At 37.1% G+C, this 10,681-nt stretch overlaps 1 protein-coding gene across 1 annotated transcript; it reads left to right on the top strand.

The window, feature by feature from the left end:
- Positions 1-6,663: 6,663 nt before the first annotated feature.
- On the top strand, positions 6,664-7,998 carry LOC116887832 (E3 ubiquitin-protein ligase RNF168-like). The gene has a single exon (XM_032889345.1). The coding sequence runs from the start codon at positions 6,664-6,666 to the stop codon at positions 7,996-7,998; it is 1,335 nt and encodes a 444-aa protein (XP_032745236.1).
- Positions 7,999-10,681: the final 2,683 nt, after the last annotated feature.

The raw sequence follows: 10,681 nt of genomic DNA on the forward strand, positions 1-10,681 counted from the left end.
TAGGGAGCCATTCTGAGCTATACAGTCACAAAGGATGTGGGGAGCGGGTGTGGCGGCAGTCCCAAGATGGCACCCAGGACTGCAGCTAAGTCTCATGACTAGCACCTGACTTCCTCACACACCTGAAACTAGCCACGTCCATTGTGAGAGCTGCGCAGGTGCACCATGACGCAAGATCAGGCCATGTGACATGGACCTATGAACTGAGACTACGCAGTCTGGACTGAGGAGGCGGAGTTGAGGGAGGATATAAGGGAATGTGCTTGGGGGACTGGGGGGATGAAAGGAAGAAAAGAGAGATTGCTGCTTGCATGCAGAAAGAAAGGTTCCTGAATAAACTGCTTTGAGAAGAACGCTGTGGTTTCGCTCCTTTCTGCGGGATGGAGACAGAAGCGACACCAACCAACCAGAGCTTCCAGGGACTAAGCCATCACCTAAAGACTATACATGAACTGACCCTGGGCTCCAACTGCACAGGTAGCAATGAATATCCTAGTAAGATCACCAGTGGAAGGGAAGCCCTGGGTCCTGCTAAGACTGAACCCCAGTGAACTAGACTGTTGGGGGGGTAATGGGAGGAGGATGGGGAGGGAAACACACAGACAGAAGGGAGGGGGAGGGATTAGGGGAATGTTGGCTGTGAAACCGGGAAGGGGAATAACAATCGAAATGTAAATAAGAAATACTCAAGTTAATAAAGATGGGGAAAAAAAGAAAAAACTTGTTTCTATGTTAATTGATCAAGAGTAATTTAAAAAAAAATCTTGCCATGGTTGGGGAAAAAAAAACTCAAAAAGGGAGAGAGATAGACATTAATCAGATAATTGGTACCAGCCTCTCTTATATTGGTTCCCATGGTTAACCACTTGCTATCAGCACTGGCTTGACCTTTAATTCTCATAATTATTACAATAACAGTCAGGCTCTGTATCTTAAACTATATGGACAATTACGTATCAATTCAGTAAAATTAATGGTCCTTACAACTAACCATTCCTCTTTAGAGTAGGATAAGTCCACAATTTGAATCATTCACTAAGACCAGTGTGGAATGTAACAGGGCCAGAGACCTGAGCACAACTGAATCCATTATGAAAATACTATTCACGCCATAAACAGCAAGTACATAGTGCCACCTACGTTCAAAAATGAAGACAAAGACCTAATAATCCATTAAAGCCCATAGTTCTGAGAAAGCCTCTAAATGTATTAAATTGCTTTTTGACCTCTGTAGTTCCACTTCTGGCTAACTGTTCTTAACTGAAATATGTCAACCCAGAACATAGTTTCTTGTGCTTAAAAGCCCCAAGAAAAATGCTCAGGGCTACACTGGGATTCTGAGCAGCCAACCAATAACTCTCCGTTGTCTTAAACCTATGCCCAACAATATCTCACAATATAGGTTCAAATAGACTTAACTGGAACTAAAACAGTGGCTCTGTTTGCTCTTCCAGAGTACCTGGGTTTGATTCCCAGCACCCAAGTGGCTATATATAATCTTCTATAACCCCAGTTACAGATGCATGACGCAGGCACCAGGCAGGTACAAGATGCATACATATATATTCAGGCAAAATACCAATCAATACATATAAAATAAATTTTAAAAGTTTTTAAAGTAAAAGATGTTGCCTACATGAAAGATAATGCTCCTCATAGGATTTTACTTTTTACGATATGTAATAGGATCGAGAGTGCACAGGTTTAAACCAAGGATGGTGGCACTGGCATGAAATCTGAGCACTCAGGAAGTGGAGGCAGGAGGATCATGACTTAAGGCCAGCCTGGAAAGGAGAGGCCAAGACAGATATTCTGAAACAAGAAATATGCCTTCCATATTTCCATATGCCAGAGAGGTAACACAATCAGAAGATATTAATCCTCACCCCAGATTCAGAACTAGATAACTGAGAAGCAGAGGAAGCCTCACTGTCATAAACATTTAGACTAGCACCCTTTCCCACATTTCATACCAGCTGCTTATAGTGTCTGTTTTTAGTTCAAAGGACCCCCCAAATTTACCTCAAATTTATTCCTTCAGATCAAAATCCTATGGTACAACAGCACCACCTGGAAGCAAAGCAATTAATCAAAGATCCTTTGTTGTGAGAATTTTCCTTGGGGGTGGGTACACTAGGCAAAATGTATCTACTCATAAGTTTCAATGGCAAGCTAAGGTTTGATTCCATCTATGTTCGCCCAAGGAACCAATGAGTTTATTTAAGCTTAGTTACCCAGTACTGGTGAGGAGTTATTAACAGAGTCACTGAGCTAAAAGCATAATGGCTTCCCCTGTTGAAGCCCCTCTTAATTCACCTCCTCCATTCTCTATACTATGGCCCCTTCCCATGACCCTGGATCTACCTGTAGTTACTTCCAGCAGAATTGTGTACACCTGTCTGGGAGTTATGGCTGGATTTAGAGGTGATGGTCTGGGGTTGGGGATTTTGCTCAGTGGTAGAGCGCTTGCCTAGGAAGCGCGAAGGCCCTGGGTTCGTCCCCAGCTCTGAAAAAAAAGAACCAAAAAAAAAAAAAAGAGGTGATGGTCCAATAACCTCCCAAGCCTATTTCCATGAAGAAATGTCAACAGTCAGCAAGCCTGGCTGTACTGAACTGTGTCAAGGAGGCACAGCTGGTCTTATGAAGATGGCAGTTGCTTTGCTTGGAAGATAGTGATGTACAAGACCCTTAAACCCACCTTTTAGCTTACCAAATCTCCACTGTTTATTTGTTTGCTTGCTTTTGAGAGTTTTCCTATGGAGCCCAGCCAGGTCGTTAACCTGAAATCCTCCTGTTTCAGCTTCCCAAGTGCTGGGATCCTACATGTATACCTCCACATCCTGTTTAAATCCCAATTAAGAGAGAGAGAGAGAGAGAGAGAGAGAGAGAGAGAGCGATCCTGCATAAATGCACATGAATCTAGTTCATGCATGTAGATGAAGATGTGTTCAAGAAGGACAGAGGTCAATATCCAAGTGTTTTCTTCTACCATTTTAGTTTATTTTTTGAGACAGAGACTCTTCAAAGAACCTGGGGGCTCACTGATTAGGGAAACTGTCTGACCAGCAAGGTCCAGGGCTCATCCTGTGACTGTCTCTTAAAGACAAATACTACCATCCTCACATTTTCATATGAGGGTACTGGGGATTAAATTCAGATTCTCATCCTTGCAAGCAAGCACTTTAGCACTTTACTAACTGAAACACCTGCTCAGCCCCTAGATCCCTACTTTTAAAAGGACTTTTGTGTGTATGTGTATTTATGTATTAAGCACATATGTACAAGTGTCCTCTGAAATCAGAAGAGGGCATCAAATCCCCTTGATTTGGAATTACAGGTGGCCATGAGCCAAACCCAGGTCCTCTGGAAGAGCAGCCAGTGATCTTAAATGACAAGCCATCTCTCCAGCCTCATGATGGAATAACATTTTGTTATTAGCAAAATAATTGACAAATATTAAAATCTAATATCTGTTAGTCACATATAAAATTTATTTTATTATTATTATATGATTTTTGTGAAAATTGTGCCACATTTTGGTAACATACAAGTTACCATGAGGGTCTGTAAACCAAATGTTAAGTTTTCAATTCCTTACAAACATTTTCATGCTAAAGTAGAAAGCATCATTAAATTTTAGCCCATTGTTAAAGGTACTTGCTGCCTGAAGATGCAATCTGGACAAACTTAGTTAAGTCCTTGGAATCCACATAAAGGTGGAAGGAGAACTGACTTGATCCACAAAGCCCTGTGCCCTTCATCCACATGCCATGATACATTCACAGATACAATGGTATTAAGATTGTAATAAAAAAACAAAAAGCTTAATTTTTAATTTAAATTAGCTTTTAATTTTAATGTGTGGTCTTGCACAACTTTAATTTCAGTACTTGTGGAGGAGACACAGGTCAATCTCTGTGAGTTCAAGATCATCCTGGTCTACACAGTGAGTACCAAGTTAGCCAGAACTACAAAATGAGGCCCTGTTTCAAAAAAGTAGATTTAATCTATTGGTCTGAAACAAAAATAGTAACAAACTTAAATTATCAAAAGAGAAAAATGGGCCAGCAAGATGGCTCACTAGGTAAAGGTACTACCTATCAAGCCTGGTGATCTGAGTTTAATCCCAAGATTCATGATTCATATGGTGCAAAGTAAGAGCTTTCTTACTTTTCCACAATTGTCTGTCCTCTCCATATGCAAACTGTGGTACAGACAGACAGACAGACACACACACACAAAACAAAAATTTTAAATGTGATAAATACATTTTAAATATGGAAGAAAATTAATTATAAGCTAACCATTATCATACTCTAGATATATTTATTTGCACCTTTCTCTTTTTATATACAAGATGAGCAAATGACTGAATTAAAGTGCTAAAAGATTATTATTCAGATTTTCTGTAAAGTAATTCCATGTTAATGTTTTATAAAATAATAGCATTAACAGCAAGCAATTGTACTCTCCTTTTTATATGTCCTTAAAAGATGGGAAGATCAGGAAACTGGCATTCTAAATTTGGGTTAATAGTTAAAACAGAAAGTACTAAAGCCTTTATAGAAATATTGAAGTTCCTCAAAACCACAGAAATAAATCTGTCATATAATCAAGCAACCCCACCACTAGGTATATACCCAAAGGAAATGAAAGCAGAAACTGAAAGACATATGCTTATAAATATTTTTTACAGAATTATTCACAACAGCCAAATAAATGGATGAGGAAAATATGATGTATACTGGAATATTATCTGGTCATAAAAAGAACAAAATTATATTATTTGCACACGGATACAACCAGAGGACATTATGTTAAGAAAAATCAATCAGGGCATGGCAAAAACTATTGTGTATTTTCATTTATATGTGGAAGCTTTAATGTTGATCTCATTCAGGTAATGTGTAGTGGTTTGTAGCGCTTTAGAAGAGGAGATGGCAGGAAGGATGGTCAGTGGAATAGGAAGAATAACTGTCATGTCCCGTAGCTGTTAAGGACACATACATTTCAAAATAACTACAAAAGTAGAATTTAGAATGTTCCAACACAGAAAGAATAACTTTTTGAGGGGGTTGATATGCCAATTGTCCACTGCACACTGTATATATGTATGTATGTATGTATGTATGTATGTATGTATGTATGTATATGTGTATATACATATATAGAAATATTAATATCTACCCACAGTTATGTACATAGTGTGTCAACTAAAAGAGACTATAAAATAGTAATAGTAAAAGAAGATACCAACTTATTTCTTGACTGGTTTTCTTGCAACAAAACAGAATATGGTCTCAAGCTTCCTAAAAATTACAGAAATTTCTAGTTTGCTTAATGTGCTTACAAGTAAAATTTTAAATTTAAGATTTAAAATAAGATTTTAAAAATGTGTCTGTGATAAAATAGGTTTCAAAAGCAGCTATTAGAAAGTGAAGGAGGTTTTTTTCATTTTTTTTTTTTACCATTTTTTTTTACAAATTTTTTTTTTTAACAATGTACAAAAAACACCCCCCCCCCCCCAACTTTGGAAACCTTTTTTCTTCCACCCCAAAATTTTTCCAAAAATTTTTTTTTTTAACCCTCTTTTTTTTTTTTTTTTTTTTTTGGTTCTTTTTCGGAGCTGGGGACCAACCCAGGGCCTTTGCGCTTCCCTAGGCAAGCGCTCTACCACTGAGCTAAATCCCCAACCCCTGAAGGAGGGTTTTTAAAAATTATTATTTTACATGAATGTTTTGCATAAATATCTATGCAACATGAACATAGAGTGCCCTTGGAACCAGAAGGGAGCACTGAATCTCCTGGAACTGGAAGTATAACAGCCACATGGGTGGGTGCTGGAGATCAAACCCTGGTCCTCTGAAAAGGTAGCCAGCGCTCTTAAACCCTCAGCTATAGCTCCAAAGCAGTGAAGCAGGGTTTTACAGACACCACTTTCAATATTTTGTGAGCTAATATGCAATGTAATATGCTCAGGGAGGGCGCTATTATGTCGGGGCCAGGCAGTGTTTCTCAGTGTGACTTGTGAATAAAGTTCAGCTAGTAGGAATTCACTTAGGAAAACGACAGATTTTTAAAATGAACACAATCCCTTGCCGTCTAGCTCCAGATATCAGAACTTTTGAAAAACCAATAATGCACCATCCTCAGAGAGTGCATACTAAAGAAAGACCTAAACAAACTAAGAATTTAGTGCCTTGGTGTGGTGGCAGCATGTCTATTATCTCAGCAGTTGAGAGGTTGAAATATGAAAATCACAAGCTCAAGCCTGGTCTGGACTACAGAGTCAGATTCTGACTCATTCAATACAAAACAATTTTCAAGTCTCCCCAAAAGGGTCCATCCTTAAGTAGTAGGAAGACTGGTCACAAGTTTTCATGGCTGAAAGAAGCGAAGAGAGTTCTAGAATGTTCTCAGGAAGCAGGAGCAGTCCCTCGGCTACCGTAACCGGATATCAATATCACAGAACGGAAGTATCAAACTCTCTGCGACCGTTATTTTTGCCTCCATTACGGTTGCCGCTAACGAAGGAGAGTCTTGCCTCCAGCGTCAGGCCACGGTACTGGTGTTTCTTGGACCTTCGTCAGGCCACGGTACTGGTGTTTCTTGGACCTTCTTAATAAGGTACTGGTGTTATTTGAACCTTGTAAATTTGTTAAAATGGCCTTATCGAAAGCAAAGCCCTTGTCTTTAGAAGACTGCCAGTGTCTGCTTTGTATGGAATTCCTCATTGAGCCCATAACTATGCCTTGCAACCATACAATGTGCAAATCATGCTTTAAAGCACTTCTCCGAAAAACAAATTTATTCTGCCCCTTCTGCCGCTCCTGGATCTCTTCATGGGCTCGGTACCATACTCATGTGAACAGTCTTATCAATAAGGAACTGTGGGAGAGAATTCAAACTCAGTACCCAGAGGAATGCAGACGTAGGACCCCTGGGGAAGAACGGTCTTCACTGGTCTTCAGTGATCATTCACCAATTCGAGTGCTAAGTAATCCTGGAGAACTGAGGAAAGAATATGAAGAGCAGCTGATTAAGATGGAGGCCGAGCGCCAGGCCACAAAGGAAAGACAAAACAGAGCCACTGAGGAATACATAAAGCAATTACTGGCAAAGGAATTGGAGGAGGAAAAAATATGGGCAGAAAAGCGCAGACTGGAAGAACGGGAGCAAAGAGAGGAGGAAGAGGCTAAAAAGAGCAGCACGAGTGATCCAGGCACATCGCCAAGAAAAAAAAAGCGCAAACGAAAACACTGTGAGGATGTTCCGAAGTTTTCCCCTCATCAGCCTCAGCTTGAGTCAGCATTGCTGTATGAAACTGTGCAGGACAGCAAGAAAACGTCTGGCAGGGAACACGAAGCGAAAACTGAAGAAAATATGTCAGCAGCTACTTTGTTAACAGATCCGGAGAATCCTCAACAAGGTACTTCATATTCACGTTATGAGGTTTTTTCTACCTATGATGCAAAAGTGGGCAGTTCAGAAGATGATACACCAAAACCAAGCTGCTCCAATCTCAACCGTTATGTCCCATCTAAGAAGATTAAACCTGAAGCTAACATTCATACTTCTGCCCAGATAGAGACTATGAGCATAACAGAGGAAACTGGAAACAGCACAATTGAGGCAAAAGAAAAAATGTCCCATCCTTCGAGTGGTAAACATACTTCTAAAAGAAAGCATCAGGAATATCCATCTGAAGCTGCCGGTGAGCCTAGCATTTCTGATGAAGTATCCCCTCAATCTTCCTCGGACAAGGAATCACAAGACCTCATTACCAAAAAGCTGATAGATTTGGAGAAACTGTATTATGAGAAGCATCTACAAGAAGAACAAGATAGATTATTTGCATTGGAGCTTCAAAGAGCACTGGATGAAGAAGAAATGAGGGAATCGTGGGGTAAGAAGTCCCCACGGATCTATCCATTCCGTTATGATACCGCCAATCCAGACACCTCAGCAAAAGAGGATTCCAAAGATAAGAACATCTGAAAGGTAAAGAAATACAAAGTTTTTAAGATTTAAATTAACCATCTTTAAAAAAGATTCAGTTGAAGTATTTAGCTAATGTTAGTGGGAGAAAGATGCCAGATTTTACTACATAGATTTACAGACATAAATTTTTCATTGCTCATTGCCAAATAATTTACACAAAAGTATTTTCAAATGTTTTGAGAGGTAAAGAAAATGATACAGGTGTAGAACGGTTTAAACTCCTAATACTGCACTGTAAAATGGTCTTTTCTATAATATAATTTATAAATGTATAATTATTTACTTTTTGACAATTTTTATCATTTAATAACATGTTGAATGATTATAAAATATAAATATTTAATACCATATAAGTATTTAATATTTGACATTTGATACTTAATATTTGATATTAGATTAACATATATTTGAAATTATGTTATATGTCAGAAATATATTATACTATTTGTTTATATACATTTATATGTGCATATTTTATATTTTTATTTTATATATAAGTTCTAATATATAAAATATCATATATGACATAACATTATATATAATACATAATATCATTATATATTACATTATATATTATATATATTAATATATGCCAACATACTTTTATACATTATATATTACTATGTTAATATATAACATATATGACATATAATATCTATATAGTATATATGTAAATATATTTATATAACATATATAAAATTATATGTAAATATATGTATATAGTATATAATAGAAAAGTATATATAAATATATACTATAATCTATAATATAGATATAATAAAATATAGATTATATCACATATATTTTATGTTATATAATTATATGATATATAATATTATAATTATATATTATACATCTAAATATATATTTGTATACAAATACAAACATTGTACAATATGTTATAGTAAATATATCTAATATATTTTAATCGTGTATATTGTTTTATATTATATACCTGAATATACTATATACGTATATAAAATAAAATATATATTGTATTATATATTTAATGTTATATACATGGTATATACTTCATGTTATATGTTTAATATTATATGTTAATTATATATTTAATATTATGTTTATATTTAATTATTTTAAATTGTTATTTGGTATACGCTCACTGTCTTTTTTGACTTGCTGTTTTTTGAAACAGGGTCTTTTTAGAGCCTCCTGCCAGCCGTCTGAGCACTGTATTTACAGGTGTACATCCCTAAGTCGGGCTTCATTTATCATTAACGTTTTTTTTTTTTTTTTTTGTTCTTTTTTCGGAGCTGAGGACCAACCCAGGGCCTTGCGCTTCCTAGGCAAGCTCACCACCACTGAGCTAAATCCCCAACCCCGTTTTTTTTTTTTTTTTTTTTTCTTTTTTTTTTTTTTTTGGGGCTGGGGTCCGTACCCTGGGCCTTTTGTTTCCTAGGCAAACCCTCTTCCACTGAGCTAAATCCCCAACCCCATCATTAATGTTCTTTATGACAACAGAGAATAGGAATGTGGTTCTGTAAAACTTAAATGATAAGCAAGGGTGCCTAGCCTTCATGCTATCAATAGCTGTTCTGATAGTTCTTGTATACCCAACCAATGAATTACTTGCTAGACAAACAAGCCTGTTAAAAAGGTTTCTTGTTTGCTTTGTTTTGAATGGAATAAAGAGCCAGATAGATCTCTTTTGAGTTGGAGGGCAGCCTGGTCTAGAATAGTAAGTTTCAGAGGGCTATATAATGAGATCCTGTCTCAGTCAAAGCAGACAAAATAATACAACAAACTTAAAATGGAATAAAGGGCTAGAGGTATAACTTAGTAGTAAAGTGCCCTTAGTACCAATTTCCTGGTCTGGAAAACAAAACAAAGAAACAAACAAACAAAAAAAGCAAGAAAAAAATAGAATAGGAAGATAGGAATTTAATCCAAGAGAGTAACAGCAAAATATTTTATGGTAAGGAACCTGAAATAATTACATTATTTCCACATAGTATTCCTTATGTAGATACTAACTTTATATGTACTGAGACAAATAGTAAAATATTTAGGGGCTGGGTTTAGAGGCACATGCCTGATAATCCCAGCACTTTGGCAATTGAGACAACAGAATCACAAGTTCAAGGCCAACCTGGGATCCATGGCAAGACCCTGTCTCAAAAAGATTTTTAAAAAGGAGTTGGGGATTTAGTTTAGAAGTAGCATACTTGACTGGGAAGCATAAGACCCTGGGGTTGGTTCCCAGTGCCAAAACATAGAATAAAATATAATGATAAAATATATATGATAATCTTGAGCTGGTGAAGTACACCTCTCAGTGTTGCCAGAGCGGGTTGCTATGTGGGACAGAGACTGAAGGAAATGGAATCCCAGATGAAAGAAAGCTGAAGAAGCCAGCAGACATTAGATTCCAGCATCCGCCTGTCAACATGAACCTGATGGCAGCAACTCTCCAGAGAACATCTAGATCTTCAGCACCTGATAGGGACTACCAGAAGCTTCCAGAAGACATCTGTCTATTGGTTTGATTTAATTAATATGAACTTTTAGCAGATAGTTCTAACATTTCAAGAGTCAGTTATCCTTTTGCCTTTCACCTAACATTTTAATAGATTTTAATTAGCTTATAACATTGTAGGTTTCCTTATGATATTTACATACATAGCTTTGGCTAACTGCACTCCTACCCTCTTCTCCTCAT

The sequence above is a fragment of the Rattus rattus genome, chromosome X (genome assembly GCF_011064425.1).
Source record: "Rattus rattus isolate New Zealand chromosome X, Rrattus_CSIRO_v1, whole genome shotgun sequence".
NCBI classification, from domain to species: domain Eukaryota; kingdom Metazoa; phylum Chordata; class Mammalia; order Rodentia; family Muridae; genus Rattus; species Rattus rattus.